At 46.5% G+C, this 21,733-nt stretch overlaps 1 protein-coding gene across 3 annotated transcripts in view; it reads left to right on the forward strand.

Moving 5' to 3' along the window:
• The first annotated feature begins 651 nt into the window (after positions 1–651).
• Positions 652–21,733, forward strand: part of CCDC141 (coiled-coil domain containing 141) — a 337,148-nt gene continuing 316,066 nt past the window's right edge. For all 3 annotated transcript variants that reach the window (XM_063933345.1, XM_063933348.1, XM_063933346.1), the window contains exon 1: positions 652–1,029. In XM_063933345.1, coding sequence (XP_063789415.1) covers positions 928–1,029 — 102 coding nt within the window. In that variant the 5' untranslated portion in view covers positions 652–927. The remainder of the gene's footprint in view (positions 1,030–21,733) is intronic.

Below are 21,733 nucleotides of genomic sequence, written 5' to 3' on the forward strand. Positions count from 1 at the left end.
CAGGGCCCTCCTACCTCTATGACTGTTTGTTTTTACCCAGTTTTGTCTTCTAATTGTGTCTAGTTGTAAAGTGCAACGGAATTTGCTGCGCTATATAAGAAACTGTTAATAAATAAATGTTGTCTGTATTTTGACCGTTGGGATTTTGATTGTAGGTATTTCATACTAAACCCATGCAAAGCTATGATAGCCTATTACATGAAGCACAGCACAAGCAAGATTGTATATTTTATACAGGCAAATGTGACATTTGCTGTTAATAGAACTGCATAGAAATTTTATGCTCACTGTAGTATTTTATTTTTATACTTCTATTTGTTTTTTTTGCTTTTTTGTGTGTGTCTGAGTTTATTTTAAGTTTTGCTTTTTCTGCTAGGTCTTTGGTGGAGATAGGATGAAGGGAGGTGAGCGTATGGGTTGCACAATTATTAACTTGTAGGTTGTACTGTATTTATTTACAATGCCTGATGCAGTGTCAAATCTAAATGCAGCCCTGCACACAGGAGTTAAAACCTCAGTCCTCCAATTACAAGGTTCCCACTGACCGATATGGACAGTGGAAGCAAATTTAGCTCTTGTGCCTAAAGTGCCCTTTTTTTCCATCTGCCCGTCCAGCATCTGAAGCTGAGTACTGCAGGCAGCCTCCACATCTCTGATAATAGTACAAGTGCCCAGGCAGGCCTGTGCTATGAAGTTAGGGGTGTGTCGGCTCCCAAGCTGGAGGATGATAAACTCAATGGGACTATCTATTTTTAACCTCCTGTTCTTTCCTTCTGCTAGTGTAATCAGGGCTGGCTGAGCTGTCTCCTCAATGATTTCAAAAATTCCTGACCAGACTTTTACAGCCGATAAGTGCAGAGGACGACTCTTATAACTTGAAATACATATTCAATACATTGTTTTGTATACTTGATCTGTGGGACAATCATGTCTGATGACAGGACATCTGCTGGACACCAGTCAACGACCACAGTGAGTTCTGTCGCTATCCAAGCTGGAGATTCTAGGATCGTCATTGCTATTCTCAAGGTAAGCCGTGTATAATGATCACTTCCTCACCATAGGAATCAGCTCCGTGGGTGCTCGAGCACCCCCCAATATTGCTGCCTGCAGTCATGTCTATGTATAGTATTTTTGAGTCATATGGTATATGTAATGTGAGCTTCTCCATTCATTTCAGAAAGTCAGCTTCCATGCTTCCGCCTATATGTGTGATAGATATTCTATCTATCTATCTATCTATCTATCTATCTATCTATCTATCTATCTATCTATCTATCTATCTATCTATCTGTGCCTTCATTTCTGAACTGCCACTCAAGACATGTCCTGCCAGCAAGGCAGTGGTTAATGCATAGCGTGGCTTTATGCAGCGCTGGTAACAGTATCGTTCTACACTGGTATTTTTAAAAGCAGTAAGAGGTTAGTTTTTAAAGAGCATTTGTACAGTGTTGTGTGTCATGTGTGGTATTGACCTTTCCCTTCTCGATAGCTCCACAAAAAAGTATAATAGCATGTACATGACAATTTATCACTGTGTGTAACCTTTAACTGCAGTTATCAGGCTGGCTGGTGTTTATCTCAACCAATTAACCAATAACTTTGTAGGTACAGCAAATGTGTTCGTTCACACAGTGTAGCTAGCTTTGTCATTCATCCAATTAAATCGCCATAGAATGGTACAATGCAGGTGGCTTTGTATAAGAAAGCTAATGATTACATTCGCAATTATACAGAGTATGCAAAAGATTGGAAAATGTATCAAATGTAAATATAGTACAGAAACCACTAAAGCCCACAGCTGCAAATATTTAGGACCATAAAGATAAAGGGCGCAGTTCAGGTCCCAACGCTATTCGGGCAGCAGTCGCTAAGTACAGATATTTGGTACTCTACACATGGGGGGTCATTCCGAGTTGTTCGCTCGCTAGCTGCTTTTAGTAGCTTTGCACATGCTAAGCCGCCGCCTACTGTGAGTGAATCTTAGCTTATCAAAATTGCGAACGAAAGATTAGCAGAATTGCGAATAGACACTTCTTAGCAGTTTCTGAGTAGCTCCAGACTTACTCGGCATCTGCGATCAGTTCAGTGCTTGTCGTTCCTGGTTTGACGTCACAAACACACCCAGCGTTCGCCCAGACACTCCTCCGTTTCTCCAGCCACTCCCGCGTTTTTCCCAGAAACGGTAGCGTTTTTTCACACACTCCCATAAAACGGCCAGTTTCCGCTCAGAAACACCCACTTCTTGTCAATCACATTACGATCACCAGAACGAAGAAAAAACCTCGTAATGCCGTGAGTAAAATACCTAACTGCATAGCAAATTTACTTGGCGCAGTCGCACTGCGGACATTGCACATGCTCATTAGCGACAAATCGCTCCATTGCGAGAAAAAAATAACGAGCTAACAACTCGGAATGACCCCCATGGGCTGGACCCATACTGCACATGGGCAGTAGTGTACGGCGCAGTTGAACAAAGAACAGATATAGATGTCAAGAGATTGACAGTCTGCAGTCATTTGAGGGCAGGGAGGAAGCAGCGATGGTCTCCGTTTCCCAAAATGGAGACATGTCATGGCCAATGCCAGGTGTCAAGTGCCAAGGTCAGGATCTTCATCTTCCAATAGAGATTTCCTGGTCTTTTGGTAGGAGCTGCGGTGGCCAGCTTGCACAGCAGTGGATCATGCATGCATGCAGGAGGCGTCCACAGGCACTGAGAGAGGGGGTTAGCACACCACCACCCCCCATACCCCGAGTATACTTACCTTGATTCTGCAAGCAGGTCCCTCCTCCTCCGCAGTGCCATCTTCCCAGTGCCCAGTAAATGGCACCGCAGAGTGAGTAAAAAAAGCAAAAACTCTTTGGTCTCTAGTGCACAAGCGCCATCTTCCCGAATATCACTGGCAAGATGGATGCCGGTCAAGGGGTCAAGCAATATAAGATGCCTTCATTGAAGGAAACATGGGCAGGAACTTTGCAGTCAGTGTTACACTGATTGTGCAATGTGAAACTACACAGCAGGATAAGTAGTTTGCAAACTGCCTCTCCAGCATATACTGTACATTGATAATGACAGCTCTTGGCAATGTATGGAGCAAACACATGTCTCATCCATACTGATGCAATTATGCACCTGCAGGAACCTTTCTGTCTGCATGGGAAGAAGTCTCCAAACGGTCAGAGCAGCGTTACTCCTGTGTCCACCTGATTAAGCTGAGGAATCTGTCTGATTACCTTATTACTGTATTGCAATGCACCCAGGTGTCATTTACTAAAAGTCTCACATGACTGGCTGACTGAGCTCAGTGAATCATGTGATTTACTGATGTCTGTGTAGTCTTGCAACAATTTCTAGAAAAATGACGCAATGCAGGATTTACTGGTTCACGCAGGGAAAGCTTAATTAATTAAAGTTATTTCATATACCAAAAACATTTGTATTTGGTTCAATGAAAGTTGATCTCTCCGTCGCTTATTTAAATTAATGGGGTACATGTGAGAACCTTTAAGAATGGTAGAATAAATAAGAGGTAAAAATAAGTAACATATGTACAAATTTGGCTGCACAAAGTACCCGATTCAGTAAGGATTGCAAATTCTGCTAAGCAGCAGAATTTGCAATCCTTTTGATTGCATGCTGGGGGCCACCCACCGCAGAGCAAGTCCGCCCAGCATGCTATCCGCTGCCCAACCACCCCCTGATCGCTAAAAATAGGGTAGCCTCCTGCCTGCGCAGACAGCAGGAGGCCCCCTGCCATCTTTTTGACAGCAGCGGCTGCGTGTGACGTCACGCAGCCGCCCTGATCATGCCTACGCCACGCCCCCGGTTTACTCTGCCACGCCTCCATTTCCCCATCGCCACCCCCGCAACGCTCCATCACCGCCTTGGAAATGGAGCTTTGCCGCCTCCCTCCCGCCCTGCGAACACCTGATTGACAGGCAGAGGCGTTCACATTAACTACGGGCGCTTGCGCAGGATGACCCTGCACATGCGCCCGCGGGGTGATTGCAATATTTTTGGTTGGATCGCGATTTGCGATCCAACCTGAATTAGCCGCAAAATTTCCACTCTTGAATACAAAAATAAGTGTTCAAAAAAAGGACCTGCAAGACTAGTATACTGCCAGTTATTGAGTGGAAAACACATTTTATGAGTGGCAACTTTAAACAGCAAATAGCTAACATAACATAATGTCAGGAAATGAACTACTGTACCTCCCGAAGGGGGGCGACGTGGAATATACAGCAGGTAGACCGGTGAGGAGTAGAATGCCATAGTGAAGGGGAGAAATGATAATGACATGAATGAGGGTGCTTGTGGCATCAAAGATGAGAAAGGAGTACCGTATGATGGAAATATTGAGAGGATGCAAACAAGGGATTGGGAGAGGCACAAGATGATAGCTAGCCATCAGACTTGAGGAACAGATGAATGGGATGTTACTCTGGCAGGGGGATAATTTCAGCCCTAGAGAGGTTGAGTTTTATGAATCAGTGGGACATTCAAGAGGAGACAGCCGTCAGGCAGCAGGTGGCATGGGAGAGGACAGGAGGGCAGAGGTTAACGTGGGTGTCATCAGTGTACAGAGGATGTAGAAGTCTAATGCAATCAAACCTCAAAAAATTGCTGTTATCAGAGATATTTACTGCATGGCATGTGAATAGGTCCGATTTCTGCTGCGGTCCAGACAGCACTGCAGTCCCCATAGGTTTCTATAAAATGCTACAAATGGACGCATTTTTGCAACATCTGAAATGGAAAGATTGTGCATTGTTAAATAATACACTGGTTTTTCAGTGACAGAAAAGGAAATATGGCAGTGTGTTTGGATAACTCTGGTTTATGGAAAATTAAGATGTAAGAAACACCCAAAATGGTTGAAGCAAACTTGCGTAGTATTCTACTGCTGTAATGTACTGTTAGGACAGCAGGGACAGTGCTTACTGCTCTTTTTTTCACTCTAGTGATAGCCTCAGTCACCTTAGGTCAGTGGTTCTCAAACTGGGTTCACTACGGCTGGCCGGCGGTCGGGCTCCCGGCGACCAGCATCCCGGCGCCGGGAGCCTGACCACCGGCTTACCGACAGCGTGGCGAGCGCAAATGAGCCCCTTGCGGGCTCGCTGCGCTCGCCACGCTACGGGCACGGTGGCGCGCTACGCGCGCCACACTATTTTATTCTCCCTCTATGGGGGTCGTGGACCCCCACGAGGGAAAATAAGTGTCGGTATGCCGGCTGTCGGGCTCCCGGCGCCGGTATACTGAGCGCCGGGAGCCCGACCGCCGGCATACAGAAGACCACCCCTCAAACTCTGTGCTCAGGACCCCACACAGTTCACGTTTTCCAGGTCACCCGGCAGGTGCACTGTGTATCACCAAATGCCACATTTTAAAACTCCACAGGTGACCTGGAAAACATGAACCATGGCCCTCATTCCGAGTTGTTCGCTCGCTAGCTGCTTTTAGCAGCATTGCACACGCTAAGCCGCCGCCTACTGGGAGTGAATCTTAGCTTTGCAGAATTGCGAACGAAAGATTCGCATAATTGCGAATAGAAATTTCTTAGCAGTTTCTGAGTAGCTCGGGACTTACTCTGCCACTGCGATCAGTTCAGTCAGTTTCGTTCCTGGTTTAACGTCACAAACACACCCAGCGTTCGCCCAGACACTCCCCCGTTTCTTCAGACACTCCCGCGTTTTTCCCAGAAACGGCAGCGTTTTTCCGCACACACCCATAAAACGGCCAGTTTCCGCCCAGAAACACCCACTTCCTGTCAATCACACTCCGATCACCAGAACGATGAAAAATCCTCGTTATGCCGTGAGTAAAATACCTAACTTTTGTGTAAAATAACTAAGCGCATGCGCTCTGCGAACCTTGTGCATGCGCAGTAAGCGACTAATCGCAATATAGCGAAACTCGGCAACGAGCGAACAACTCGGAATGAGGGCCCATGTGGGGTCCTGAGGACCGAATTTGAGAACCTGTGCCGTAGGCTGATCACCAGGGGTCAGAGGTGCGATCGCTGAGCTCTGATTGGTGGAACTCAACACATGTTCCTCTGATACATGGAGGACAAGTAAAGAAGTTGCTCACAGAAACCAATCAGCATCTAGCTATCATTCTCAAGTACATTTTTATAAAATGATAGCTATAAACTGATTGGATGTTATGGGCAATTTCTTCACCAGTCATGTCTAGACATTTTGATACATCTCCCCAGTCTTGTAGCATTCCTGCTGTAAGCCTGCTCTTCATTTCATTGATGCCCAGATATACTTTTGTTTAAAAAGCCTAGTGCCTTCATATTTTCTACATTTAGTGATATGAATAGTAGGTAAATATGAGCAGGTAAAAGGCAGAGTTGGAAGGAAATGTTGGGCCTAATTCAGACCTGAATTACAAAAGCAGCCGATCAGGTCTGAACTGCGCGCCTGCGCATGCCAGACAGCCCTGCAATCGCCTCTGTCTCATTGACAAGCAGAGGCGTTCGCTGGGTGGGAGGGGGCGGGCCGGCAGGGTTTGGTTGCTGTTTTGGGATCGTGGTCCGGGCAACGCAGGTGTGCCCGGACCGTGCGGGAGGGCGGGCCGTGGCGGCTATGTGAAGTCACACGTAGCCGCTGCGACCCTCACAGCAACGAGTAGCTCCCTGTCAGCATGCAGGAGCTGCGCTGGTGGGGAGCTTCTCTTCAAGTACAAAAGCATCGCCGCTGTGCGATGCTTTTGTACTTGAGCGATGGGGCGGGGCCTGACATGCGGGGCGGACTAGCCCTGTGCTGGATGTCAGGGAAGCTGATCGTAGATGTGCTAAATATAGCACATCTACGATCAGGTCTGAATTAGGCCCATTGAAGTTTGGAATAAAATGAATAAGATAGAATGTATGATAGAATAAGGTACAGACATAGCAGAGGATTGCTATTAGGTGGTGTAGCTTGTGGATAAGGTGGTGGTGGAGCATAGGATAGGGATGAAATAACTGATGAGTTGGGAGAGCACAAATAAAATAGTATAATTAAGAGATAGCAACATTACCTGCAAAGAAGATATATATTTTTTAAAAACCACTAAGATATAGGGCCGAATGTAATGAAGTCCAAGTTGTCCGGAGCCAATCGCTTTTAAAAAAGTCTGAGTTCGGCCCGGGATCCCGCACCTCCGGCCAACTTGGACTTCATTACATCTGACCCATTGTGTTATTGATACAAATAAGTACAATTGCGTTATATATTATGCTAAGTATTAGAAAATAAGAAAGAGTAAAAAGAAAAAAAGAAAAAATAAAGAAAAAGGCTAAATATACAAAATGAATATACAGATAGGTTGTAGAGGGTAGCAGTTGATTTACCGACAGACACAATATCGATGGTCATAATCCCGACAGCCATTTACAGCCAGTCAAAATACTGAAACAGTCAAAATACAGAAATTCATTATACCGACATGTTCAAAATGCCGATAGTGAAAATAGCGACATTTGAAATGCCGACATGTCAAAATGCCGACAGAACCTGTTGTAGAGATGCATGATAGATATTATTTGGTGAAGAGATTTTGAGGAGTGAGAGAGCGTCACAGGCTCATCCCAAACCATTTTGTACCTAACTCAGCGGGTTCTCATTCAGCTGGTGGCAGCCACATTATTCACCATTAACAGTTGGGCAAAAAAGTATTTGGACAGCCACCGATTGTGCAAGTTGACCCACTTAAAAAGATAAGAGAGGTCTGTAATTTCCATCATAGGTACACTTCAACTGTAAGAGACAGAATCTGAAAAACAAACAAACAAAAAACAGGAAATCACATTGTATGATTTTTAAACAATTTACTTGTATATTCTTGTGGAAAATAAATATTTGGACACCCACCAAGCAGCAAGATTTCTGGATCTCACAGACCTATTACTTCTTCTTTAAGAAGCTCTTCTATCCTCCACTCGTTACCTGTATTAATGGCACCTGTTTGAACTGGTTATCTGTATAAAAGACACCTGTCCACACCCTCAAACAGTCAGACTGCTACCTCTCCACCATGGCCAAGACTAGAGAGCTGTCTAAGGACACCAGGGACAACATTGTAGAGCTGCACAAGGCTGGGATGAGCTACTCGACAATAGGCAAGCAGCTTGGTGAGAAGAGATCAACTGTTGGCGCAATTATAAAAAAATGGAAGAAATACAAGATCACTGACAATCTCCCTCAACCTGGGGCTTCATGCAAGATCTCACCTTGTGATGTATCAATGATCTTGAGAACAGTGAGCAATCAGCCCAGAACTACACAGGGGGACCTGGTAAATGACCTCAAGAGAGCTGGGACCACAATCACAAAGGTTACCATTAGTAACACACTATGTCGTCATGGATTGAAATCCTGCAGCGCCCGAAAGGTCCCCCTGCTTAAGCCAGCACATGTACAGGCCCGTCTAAAGTTTGCCAGTGACCATCTGGATGATCCAGAGGAGGATTGGGAGAATGTAATGTGGTCAGATGAGAGCAAAATCAAACTTTTTGGTATAAACTCTACTCGCCGTGTTTGGAGGGAGAAGAATGATGAATGGCATCCCAAGAATACCATACCAACTGTGAAGCATGGGGGTAGAAACATCATGCTTTGGGGCTGCTTTTCTGCAAAGGGGACAAGGCGACTGATCCGTATTAAAGAGAGGATGAATGGGGCCATGTATCGTGAGATTTTGGGCAAAAACCTCCTTCCCTCAATAAGAGCATTGAAGATGGAACGTGGCTGGGTCTTCCAGCATGACAATAACCCCAAACACACCGCCCGGGCAACTAAAGAGTGGGTCCGTAAGAACTATTTCAAGGTCCTGTAGTGGCCTAGCCAGTCTCCAGATCTCAACCCAATATAAAATCTGTGGAGGGGGTTGAAAGTCCATGTTGGCCGGCGACAGCTCCAAAACATGACAGATCTAGAGAAGATCTGCATGGAAGAGTGGGCCAAAATACCTGCTACAGTGTGTGCAAACCTGGTCAAGAACTGCAGTAAACGTTTGACCTCTGTAATTGCCAACCGAGGTTATATTACAAAGTATTGAGTTAAACTTTTTGATTGTCCAAATATTTATTTTACGCAAGAACATACAAAAAAATTGTTTAAAAATCATACAATGTGATTTCCTAGTTTTTTTTCCAGATTCTGTCTCTCACAGTTGAAGTGTACCTATGATGGAAATTACAGACCTCTCTCATCTTTTTAAGTGGGTCAACTTGCACAATCGGTGACTGTCCAAATACTTTTTTACCCCACTGTATGTATATATTCATTTGCCATATTTATGTATTTACAAAGTCGTCCTGCTCTATTTTTCTTGTTCATTATTTTCACTATTTATTGTTTCTCGTTTTATCTTCCTGCAAAAATGCATCTAATCCATCCAACGCCTCCCTCCAGCTTGTAGAAGATTGTGTACACTTGAATTCACCTCTGTATTGGCCTGCAGCCTGTGTGTATTTGCATTAAACTGGTGCAATTCTGCGAAACTAGGTGCATGACGTGACAAATGAGCTGGTAGCCAGCCTGAAATCCAATCATACACCACTCATTCCAAGGGAGAACGCTCAAACTTAATACACTGTACGTAGTTAGTTAATAAGCTTGTTACAATAAATGACCTAAGGTAAACATAAACACTGGTTACAGCAGCAGATGTACATCTGGGTTTGGTCCTCAGTTAGTGCTGTTACTGCTCAATGTTAATCCTTTCCTGAAAAGATGATTTATTCATATGATTTATTTACACTAGAGATGTGCGGCGGGCACTTTTCGTGTTTTGGTTTTTGGATCTGGATTCTCGATCGTGTTTTGGATCTGGATTGATTTTGCCAAAACCACCCTTTCGGGTTTTGGTTTTGGATCTGGATCTGACAAAAACAGCTAAAATCACAGAATTTGGGAGTAATATTGATCCTACGGTATTATTAACCTCAATAACATTCTTTTCCACTCATTTCCAGTCTATTCTGAACATCTCACAATATTGTTTTTAGGCCAAAAAGTTGCACCGAAGTCGCTGGATGACTAAGCTAAGCAACACAAGTGTGCGGCACAAACACCGGGCCCATCTAGGAGTGGCACTGTTGTGGCAGACAGGATGACAGATTTAAAAAAAATAGGCCCCAAACAGCACATCATGCAAAGAAGTAAAAGAGGTGCAATCAGGTAGCTATATTACTAAGCTAAGCGATATAAGTGTGTGGCACAAACACCTGGCCCATATAGGAATGGCACTGCAGCGTCAGACAGGATGGCAGATTTAAAAAATAGGCCCCAAACAGCACATCATGCAAAGAAGAAAAAGAGGTGCAATGAGGTAGCTGTATGACTAAGCTAAGCGACACAAGTGTGCGGCACAAACACCTGGCCCATCTAGGAGTGGCACTGCAGTGGCAGACAGGATGGCACTTAAAAAAACTAGGCCCCAAACAGCACATCATGCAAAGAAGTAAAAGAGGTGCAATGAGGTAGCTGTATGACTAAGCTAAGCGACACAAGTGTGCGGTACAAACACCTGGCCCATCTTGGAGAAAATAATATTCAGCACAGGACAGCACCACCGAACTTATATGGCAGCACCACTTGACTGGATTTATATAGCAGTGCCACTGGACTGGATTTATACGGCAGTATCACTGGACTTATATGGCAGTACCACTGGACATATACGGCAGTACCACTGGACATATACGGCAGTACCACTGGATTTATACGGCAGTACCACTGGACATATACGGCAGTACCACTGGATTTATACGGCAGTGTCACTGGATTTATAGGGCAGTATCACTGGAATTATATGGCAGTACCACTGGATTTATATGGCAGTACCACTGGATTAATACGGCAGTATCACTGGACTTATACGGCAGTATCACTGGACTGGATTTATACGACAGTACCACTGGACTGGATTTATACTGCGGAACCACTGGACATATACGGCAGTACCACTGGATTTATACGGCAGTACCACTGGACATATACAGCAGTATCACTGTAATTATTTGGCAGTACCACTGGATTTATACGGCAGTACCACTGGACATATACGGCAGTATCACTGGAATTATATGGCAGTACCACTGGATTTATACGGCAGTACCACTGGATTTATACGTCAGTATCACTGGACTTATACGGCAGTATCACTGGACTGGATTTATAAGGCAGTACCACTGGACTGGATTTATGCGGCAGTATCACTGAACTTATGCGGCAGTACCACTGGACATATACGGCAGTACCACTGGATTTATATGGCAGTACCACTGGACATATACAGCAGTATCACTGGAATTATATGGCAGTACCACTGGATTTATACAGCGGTACCACTGGACATATACGGCAGTATCACTGGAATTATATGGCAGTACCACTGGATTTATACAGCAGTACCACTGGACTTATATGGCAGTATCACTGGACTGGATTTATACGTCAGTACCGCTGGATTTATACAGCAGTACCAGTGGACTTATACGGCAGTACCCAAAGACTTATACGGCAGTACCCTTAGACTTATATGGCAGTACCCCTGAACTTATACAGCTGCACCACTGTACTGGACTTTTACGGCAGTACCCCAAATCTTATACGGCAGTACCCATGAACTTATACAGCTGCACCACTGTACTGGACTTATACAGCAGTACCCCAAGACTTATACGGCAATACCCCAAGACTTATACGGCAGTACCCCTAGACTTATACTGCAGTACCCCTGAACTTATACAGCTGCACCACTGTACTGGACTTATACAGCAATACCCCAAGACTTATGCAGCAGTACTCCTAGACCAGTGGCGTGCGGTGAGGTCAGTGGCGGGTGAGGCACTGCAGCCATAATGTTTGCTGAATCCTGACGATGGCCCCTGCCGCCAATGCCCGCTGCCTGCATTCTCATTATACTTGTGATATATTGTACATTTTCATAGAGAAAAAAAAGAGTGTTTGGGACTGGGAAGGAAGTGTGAGGAGGACATGAATGCAATTTTGTTGTCCAGGGCTTCCATTAACTTAACAGCACCGTGGATGTGGCGCTATTAAGTTAATGAAAGTCCTGGACAACAAAATAGCCAGCAGTGGGTAACAGGAAGAGGGTGACGACAGAGAGAGGGTGACAGCAGTGGGTGACAGGGAGTGGGTGACACCAGGGAGAGGATGCCAGGACGAGTGTGACACCAGGAAGAGGGTGACAGCAGTGGGTGATGCCAGGGAGAAGGTGATGGGGAGGGTGATCCCAGGGAGAGGGTGACAGCAGTGGGTGATGCCAGGGAGAAGGTGATGGGGAGGGTGATGCCAGGGAGAGGGTGGCAGCAGTGGGTGATGCCAGGGAGAGGGTGACGGGGAGGATGATGCCAGGGAGAGGGTGACAGCAGGGAGAGGGTGATGGGGAGGGTGACACCAGAGAGAGGGTGACAGCAGTGGGTGATGCCAGGGAGAGGGTGACGACAGGGAGAGGGTGACAGCAGTGGGTGACGCCAGGGAGAGGGTGGCAGCAGTGGGTGATGCCAGGGAGAGGGTGACACCAGGAAGAGGGTGACAGCAGTGGGTGACGCTGGGGGACTAGTGGGTGGGCGGATGGAGGCGGAACACTTTAATCCCTGAGCATGGCTCCCTGCTGGCGGTATATGTACTTTTTAAAAAAGGGTGGGTCCCCGGGAACACTAGGACTGGCTACAGGTTTAAAATGAATAAACCCACCTGATAGAGATAGGGCAATACACAGATCGTAGTGTATGTAGCTAGCTTAGTTGGAGATAATGGGGGGGGGGGGCAGAGGAGTGTTTAATGGAGTGTGGTTACCAGGAGCACTGCGTGTCCACACTATCTGACCCCAGGGACTCACCACCACCTCGGCTGTAGTGTCTGTAGCAGCTCCTAGTAAGCATGAATGCAGCACAGGCAGGGGAGTTACAGCGGGATGCAGCCCACCTCATCACCGGACACCAGCAGGAGCAGTCAGGATGTTTGCACTCCCAGGCATCACAGCAGTACGTCACCCACATGGGAGTCCCGTCGACAGTTCTCCACGCTGGGTGATGATAGCAATGCCAGGTCTCCCAGCTAGCAGATGCATGAGGCAGCGGGCGGCAGATGCAGGAAGTCTCCGGTCCCCAGCTCACGGCAGCGGTATAGATGCCGCCGCGTCCCCTGCAGATTTGAGGTCCCGGCATATTGAAGGGCAGTAGGCCACACCATCCGGCTCCGCAATCTACACTGCCACTAGAGGTAGGGGAGGGAGGGGTCACCACGTCCTTCTCAGCCAGCTGACAGCCACAGGTTTAATGAATGATGTCTCCCTTGCCCGATTGGCTCCTCCTTCACTTTTATAGTCCTCTCTGCAGCGGACAAGGGGGACATCATTCATTAAACTTATAGCCAATCGAAGCAGAGGGCGTCCCCGGGGACACACCCTTTTTTAAAACCGAGTCCCTGCTCCTCAAGATCGAGGTTACCGCGCCGGGGGACAGAGCGACACAGGAGGGGGAGGCGGAAGTCTCCTCACGGCGCACATGCAGGTGGATCCCGCCAGGGTAACGAAGGACGTGGAGGAGAGGGAGGTGAGCACTTATGCCGCATCTTATGGGTGATTGGACCAGCGGATCCAGCCCTGGATCCGCTGTCCAATCACATCTGCCCCTGTCAAAGCGGCACTTATACTAGTGCCGCTTTGACGAGTTTTTTCAATGGGCTTTTACAGCCCAGTGCTTGGCCCCGCCCTCCGCTTTATTCTCATTCCCATTCACAACAGGCGGCACTGTTATCAGTGCCTCATAAGCTCTTTTTAGGTCTTAAAATGAATACAATAATATAACGAAGATACTTATGACACAGAATATGTGTCATAAGTAACTTCCTTGTATTATTTTACTCATTAATGACAGGGGAGGCACTGCCTCCCCTGACTGCACGTCCCTGCCCTAAACCTATATGGCAGTACCCCTGAACTTATACAGCTGCAACACTGTACTGGACTTATACGTCAGTACCCCCAAGACTTATACGGCAGTACCCCAAGACTTATTCGGCATTACCCATGGCTGGATTAAGGGAGGAGTGACAGGGACAGCCAGACAGTCACTAAGCACTAGGACCCAGCAGTTTGCTGGAGCCCTAAAATCAGCATATACACATATGCTGCACTGTCTGCTTTTAACAGCAGGAAATCTAGCCAGCAGCGTACACACAGGAGAGGAACTGCGCAGCCAAGAAAAACAGCAGTGGCGGCCAGCCAGGTGAGCAGCTAATGGGGTGAGGGGAAAGTAATATGACTGCTGGCAAAAGCGGATTGGGAGGGCAGATGTGCATTGTCACCCCACATATTTGAGCCTCTGCTGCCCTATGTATATACCCCTCTGACACCCTGTGTATGTCCCTGTCACACTATATGTGTTACCATGTCACCCATGTATAAGTGCAAATGTCTGTTAGGTTCCTGGTGCTCAGAACAAGGGAGATGTTATAAAGAGAGTCCAGAGCACCAGGACGTAATGCTGGGAAAGGGAAATGGAATGGGAATAGCCCCTGGCACCCTACCTCCGTTGTTTTACCCGTGCTGTCAATTCAGTCTTGCGAGACTATGGTTTCTTGGGCCCATGGCAGCCGTGTTTGAAGGGCGGATTAAGTCTGCCCAATTCCGATGCCCCCTCAGGTCTTAAGGAGAGACAAAGAGTGAACTGAGACAGGGTAATAACAAGGGGCCCTCTAACTGAAACAACCAAAGCCAGGGGCTACTGACTAGCCTAAAACTAAATGTATGTGCGGCTTGCCGCCAAAGGAAAAGAACAACAAAGGAAATGCTGTCCACACGCCGACACAATACTTTTGTGTATCGGCGGTGACAGCATAAGCAGAACCCTCTGCAAAACACCAATGACAGATATAACCAAGGAATACAGCGGCCTAGGCCGACGGACACGGCAGAGCCGCTACTCACGGAACTGGTACAAATACTGGCAAACGGACAGGAACCCCCAATGCTGCCGACACAGACTCTCAGAACTGGAGGACAGGCAGAATCCCAAACGACAGACCGGTGGACACCAAGAAGCCAGAAACTCGACCAGGCATAGGCAAAGCCACAGGACTTCTGGACAGGAACGCTTCACGGCAGGACACGGGATCAGACACAGGAATCGACACAGGGACTGACACAGGAATCGACACAGGAAGCAGCTAGACAGACACTGCTAGACAGGAGCTCAGGAACTGGCAGGAACAAGCTCAGAACTCAAGCACTCTGGAAGACTGGAAACCTAGAAATATCACCAGCGTCTGTGAATTGCACTCAGCCAGCATATAACAGAGAGGCCTAATTAATTATGTCATGCAGCTGCCCTGTTGCATGACTCCAAACTGACAAGATGCAATTAGCAGCCAGGTGAGCCTGAACACATGGGAACAAGCTGCAATTACACAGACTCACCACCGGCAGCAAACAAGAGTATTCTTAAACAGAGCAACGGGAAATCCTGGCCTGCAAGACAACTTATAAACATAAAATAGGAATGAACCACTACCTGTGGTTCATAACAGTATCCTCTCCTTAAGGGTGAGATCCGAGCACCCCATGACACCCACAGGGAACATAAACAGAAGTATAACATAAAATACATAACCAAAATGAAACATAGGAATGAGCCACAGCCGTGGCTCATAACAATGTCACCCCATGTATATGTGCCACTGTCACCCCATGTATATGCCCCTCTGTCACTTCACCCGCTATAGGTTACTGTTCACAGTAGATGATAACGTAGCTCAGCACCTGAGAAGAAAGGTCCTTACGGCAAAGCATCTACCATACCACTAACCTCCCCCTTCCCCTCTCATGGTACCTACCCCCCTCATTTTCTTTTTGAACCGCCTCTGCTGTATGTGGGTGGCATAATGTGTAAGCGGCACTACAGTGGACGTTAATGTGTATAAAACAGCACTACTACTGTGAGCATTATGTATAAGGGGCGCTACTACTGTGGGCATTATGTGTATATGCTGTCCGATGGAAAATCTACCGCCGGGATTGTGACTACATCCCCCATGACATTCAGGTTGGTTGTGTGTATGTTGGGGGCCCCCACACCTTCGTTTCCTTAATCCGGCCCTGGCATTACCCCTGGGCTTATACGGCAGCACAGGGACACCACCACTGGACTGATGCAGGACAGCACAGCACCACTGCAATGGACTGGACTTATACAGCAGCACTGGAGATATGGCAGCAGCGGACACCACCACTGTGACTGGACTGATGCAGCACAAGACAGAAGATAGTACCACTGTACTGATGCAGGACAACACAGCACCACTGCACTGGACTTTTACAGCTACACTGGACATATGGCAGCAGAGGACACCACCACTGTGACTGGACTGATGCAGCATAAGACACTACACTGGACTGAGCAGCACAAGACAGCACTGGAATTGCCACCCCACTTTCCCGCACAGACACGTCCTCTCACTACACTCTCCAATTCCGGAGTGAAAATGGCGGCGACGCGCAGCTCCTTATATGGAATCCAAAACCCGCAAGAATCCAACAGCGGGATGATGACGTTTTGCCTCGTTCTGGTTTCCGAGTCTGACGGGAAAACCCGAGCCGTACTCGAATACGGGCTCAGGACGTGAAGTTCGGTAGGGTTCGATTCTCAGAGAACCGAACCCGTTCATCTCTAATTTACACTTGCCTGTCTCATTTCCTCTAGCAGTTCAGTTTATGTTACAAGTACAGACTGTAGTGTAGTTATGTTTTGGTACATGTGAAGTGATGAACTATTTCTCATTCACACACATAGGGGTAAATTTACTAACATTCGTATTTTCCCGTTTCAGGTCAAAGTTCAATCACGAATGACATCGAAAGTGTAAAACTGCAACTTTTTGAATTTGTTACGACGGATTTACTAAGCTGCCGTATTCGGGTTTTTCTTTTGTTCCGATGTCGATGTCATTCGTGTTTTATTTTTTATTTTTACGGCAGTGATTAGCAAAACACTGCCGACTTTTTTACAATGAATCTCGGCCGGATCTGTGTGATCCGTGCTGGGGTTCATTTTTTTTTTTTTTTTAATTAAACACTGTAAAATCCTTAAAAAAAATTGCGTGGGGTCCCCCCTCCTAAGCATAACCAGCCTCGGGCTCTTTGAGCCGATCCTGGTTGCAGAAATATGGGGAAAAAATTGACAGGGGTTCCCCCATATTTAAGCAACCAGCATCGGGCTCTGCGCCTGGTCCTGGTTCCAAAAATACGGGGGACAAAAAGAGTAGGGGTCCCCCGTATTTTTAAAACCAGCACCGGGCTCCACTAGCTGGACAGATAATGCCACAGCCGGGGGTCACTTTGATATAGTGCCCTGCGGCCGTGGCATCAAAAATCCAACTAGTCACCCCTGGCCGGGGTACCCTGGGGGAGTGGGGACCCCTTCAATCAAGGGGTCCCCCCCCAGCCACCCAAGGGCCAGGGGTGAAGCCCGAGGCTGTCCCCCCCCATCCAATGGGCTGCGGATGGGGAGGTTGATAGCCTTTTGTGATAATGAAAAGATATTGTTTTTAGTAGCAGTACTACAAGGCCCAGCAAGCCTCCCCCGCATGCTGGTACTTGGAGAACCACAAGTACCAGCATGCGACGGAAAAACGGGCCCGCTGGTACCTGTAGTACTACTACTAAAAAAATACCCAAAAAAAGACAAGACACACACACCGTGAAAGTAAAGATTTATTACATACATGCACACAAACATACATACATACTTACCTTATGTTCACACGCAGGTCGGTCCTCTTCTCCAGTAGAATCCAAGGGGTACCTGTTGAATAAATTCTACTCACCAGATCGCGGGTCCCAGGGTCCTCGGGGCATCCATTTGTAATCCACGTACTTGCATAAAATAAGAAAACGGAAAGCCGAGCCACGAACTGAAAGGGGCCCCATGTTTTCACATGGGACTCCTTTCCCCGAATGCCAGAAACCCACTCTGACTGATGTCTAAGTGGGTTTCTTCAGCCAATCAGGGAGTGCCACGTTGTAGCACCCTCCTGATCGGCTGTGTGCTCCTGTACTGTCTGACAGGCGGCACACGGCAGTGTTACAATGTAGCGCCTATGCGCTCCATTGTAACCAATGGTGGGAACTTTCTGCTCAGCGGTGACGTCACTTTAGGTCAACCGCAGGGCAGAAAGTTCCCAGCATTGGTTACAATGGAGCGCATAGGCGCTACATTGTAACACTGCCGTGTGCCGCCTGTCACTCAGTACAGGAGCACACAGCCGATCAGGAGAGTGCTACAACGTAGCACTCCCTGATTGGCTGAAGAAACCCACTTAGACATCAGTCAGAGTGGGTTTCTGGCATTCGGGGAAAGGAGTCCCATGTGAAAACATGAGGCCCCTTTCAGTTCGTGGCTCGGCTTTCCGTTTTCTTATTTTATGCAAGTACGTGGATTACAAATGGATGCCCCGAGGACCCTGGGACCCGCGATCTGGTGAGTAGAATTTATTCAACAGGTACCCCTTGGATTCTACTGGAGAAGAGGACCGACCTGCGTGTGAACATAAGGTAAGTATGTATGTATGTTTGTGTGCATGTATGTAATAAATCTTTACTTTCACGGTGTGTGTGTCTTGTCTTTTTTTGGGTATTTTTTTAGTAGTAGTACTACAGGTACCAGCGGGCCCGTTTTTCCGTCGCATGCTGGTACTTGTGGTTCTCCAAGTACCAGCATGCTGGGGAGGCTTGCTGGGCCTTGTAGTACTGCTACTAAAAACAATATATTTTCATTATCACAAAAGGCTATCAGCCTCCCCATCCGCAGCCCATTGGATGGGGGGGGACAGCCTCGGGTTTCACCCCTGGCCCTTGGGTGGCTGGGGGGGGGGACCCCTTGATTGAAAGGGTCCCCACTCCCCCAGGGTACCCCGGCCAGGGGTGACTAGTTGGATTTTTGATGCCACGGCCGCAGGGCACTATATCAAAGTGACCCCCGGCTGTGGCATTATCTGTCCAGCTAGTGGAGCCCGGTGCTGGTTTTAAAAATACGGGGGACCCCTACTCTTTTTGTCCCCCGTATTTTTGGAACCAGGACCAGGCGCAGAGCCCGATGCTGGTTGCTTAAATATGGGGGAACCCCTGTCAATTTCCCCCCCATATTTCTGCAACCAGGATCGGCTCAAAGAGCCCGAGGCTGGTTATGCTTAGGAGGGGGGACCCCACGCAATTTTTTTTAATAAAATAACAACTTTCCCACCCCTTCCCACTGATATACATGCACGGATCTCATGGATCCCTGCATGCCTATCCAATCACGGAAAAAAAAAGCAGGTCTGTTTTTTTTTAGCACTTTTTTACGAGTTGTAATTTTTCACGGCAGTGTTTGTTTTTTTTTTGCTTTGCACTTCTTAGTAAATTACCGAGATTCATACTTAAACAGCCGCGTTTTGACCGATGGTGTATTCATTCGTAATTTTTTTCTTGGACTTGCAAAAAATTACGAATGCCCTCATCACTGCCGTGATTATTGCTTAGTAAATTACCGAGATGACACTTTGATGAAAAAACGGCATCTCGGTCAAAATCGGGAGCTTAGTAAATTTACCCCATAGAGATTATGGGCCAAATGTAATCGAGTGAGAGTTTCAGAAAGTGAGAGAGTTAGTAAGGTTTTGCAGTTTTTTTAAAAGTGGCAATCATTTACACTGCAAGATCAACCTGGTTTTGCAGTGTAAATGATTGCCACTTTAAAAAACCTGAAAACCTTACCAAATCTCGCACTTTCTGAAACTCTCACTCTATTACATTTGGCCCTATGTGTCTGTAAATAAATATCTTCTGACTTGGATATGCAATAATACATCCTGCATAAACTGTATATCCTGAGGCTGAAACAGGCAGTACTCACTCACAGCCTGTCACTAGAAAAACACCATCACGCCCACAGGCTGATCCGTCGTTTCAGTTTTCAAAACTTTCATCGGGGATACAGTACCATAAAATGAGCTTGAGGACTTGAAGCGGTGACTTCAGAACGTGGAAAGATACTTTTCCTGATTCCTAATTCTTTATTCTATATTAGTAAAAGGACATGGCATATGCCGGGTCACCCACTACTCTGACCAGCTCTCACCCCCACTCTGTCCCTTCACTCCGCTGCTCTGTAATTCCCGCCCACACTCTGCACAATGCACTCCCCTCACACCGTCCTGCCCCCATATTTACAATGTTCCCATGGCACATTCCTCCTCTTCTCCTTGTTCCTGCTCGGCTAAGGTTTACCTAGCAGTTGGAGGGTATCTGGATGATAGTTCGACAGTACTAAGGTCGACAGTCAATAGGTCGACCACTATTGGTCGACATACATTAGGTCGATATAGACAAAAGGTTGACATTGTCAAAAGGTCGAGATGGCAATGGTCGACACTGGAAAATGCAGACATGAGTTTTTTTTAATTAAAGTTCATTTTCAACTTTTTCATCCTTTTACATCCACGTGGACTATGATTGGGAATAGTACCCTGCCCCAACATGTAGTATATGGCTGCAGTATATTGGATGTGTAGCTGCACACTACATAGATCTGCTCAATTGCAATGTTATTACAAAATTCAAGTAGCTTCATATAGTTCTTATTGTTTTATGTAGGTTCTAATAGCTCAATGAGTAGGGTGTTTGAAAGGAATGCAACAGGTTATGGGTTAGAATTCTGGGTATGTCAGTATATTGAAATGTGTTATTTAATAAAGGGTATTATAACTGAATAACAACAAGCTCTCAAGTTAGGTGCTTGAACGTGGTATAAAGAGGATTTCTGACCAAATCCATTTTCTTGCAGTGTTCTATAAATGTGTGTGTATTAGATAGATAGATAGATAGATAGATAGATAGATAAAATGTGGGACGGGGCATCATAGCATTGGCTTTCTCTGGGATTTTATCATGCCCCTTCCTTACGAGACATGCGCCTTATGTCCCTATTGGAAAACTAGGTGCGGGGGGCCAATTCTCTTTGGCACCAAAAGTTACAGCTTTGTTAATACATACACTGTGGCCATAGGCGTTTCTATAATGGGTGCAGTGTGTGCAGGGGCCCACACCGCACCCATATATTATACTTACCACTCTGGAGTCCCGCGGCGGCGGCCCTCCAGTGCGGCCATTTCCGAGCAATTTGCACATGCACACTGGAGATGTTCATGGAAACAAGGCGCGAGCGCCATGTTCCCGGAGACCTGCGCATGCGCAGTAGACTATGGCATTATGCCAGAGTCTATTTGCTGCCGTAGAGGAGGGGGCCTGTGACGGAGGCTGCACGCGGGTTCCCTCCTCTCTTAAAACACCCCTGACTGTGGCAACATACTGTAAGCTTAAATTCTAGCACATCTCAAATACTTGGAAATATCTCCGTGAGATATCCAATTGCATCACAGTGTTTAAAATACATTATTAATAATTAAAAAAGAAATTAAATACTTTGAATAAATATTGACTACGACTATGAACATTAAAATGCTGTGTTAGTCCATGACTGTGTTAGTCATCATCATCAATTTTAATAACTTTGCATTATTTGGTCTTGCCTATCATTACATACTGAAGCATGCCTATAGCAACGGTAAGAAAATACCTGCATCATAATGTTCATCATAAATGTTTAATAAATTGGAAATAAATATTTAATTAGACACTGGCTAACCAAAGATATCATACTGAATTATA

This window comes from Pseudophryne corroboree, chromosome 7 (assembly GCF_028390025.1).
Source record: "Pseudophryne corroboree isolate aPseCor3 chromosome 7, aPseCor3.hap2, whole genome shotgun sequence".
In the NCBI taxonomy this organism is placed as follows: domain Eukaryota; kingdom Metazoa; phylum Chordata; class Amphibia; order Anura; family Myobatrachidae; genus Pseudophryne; species Pseudophryne corroboree.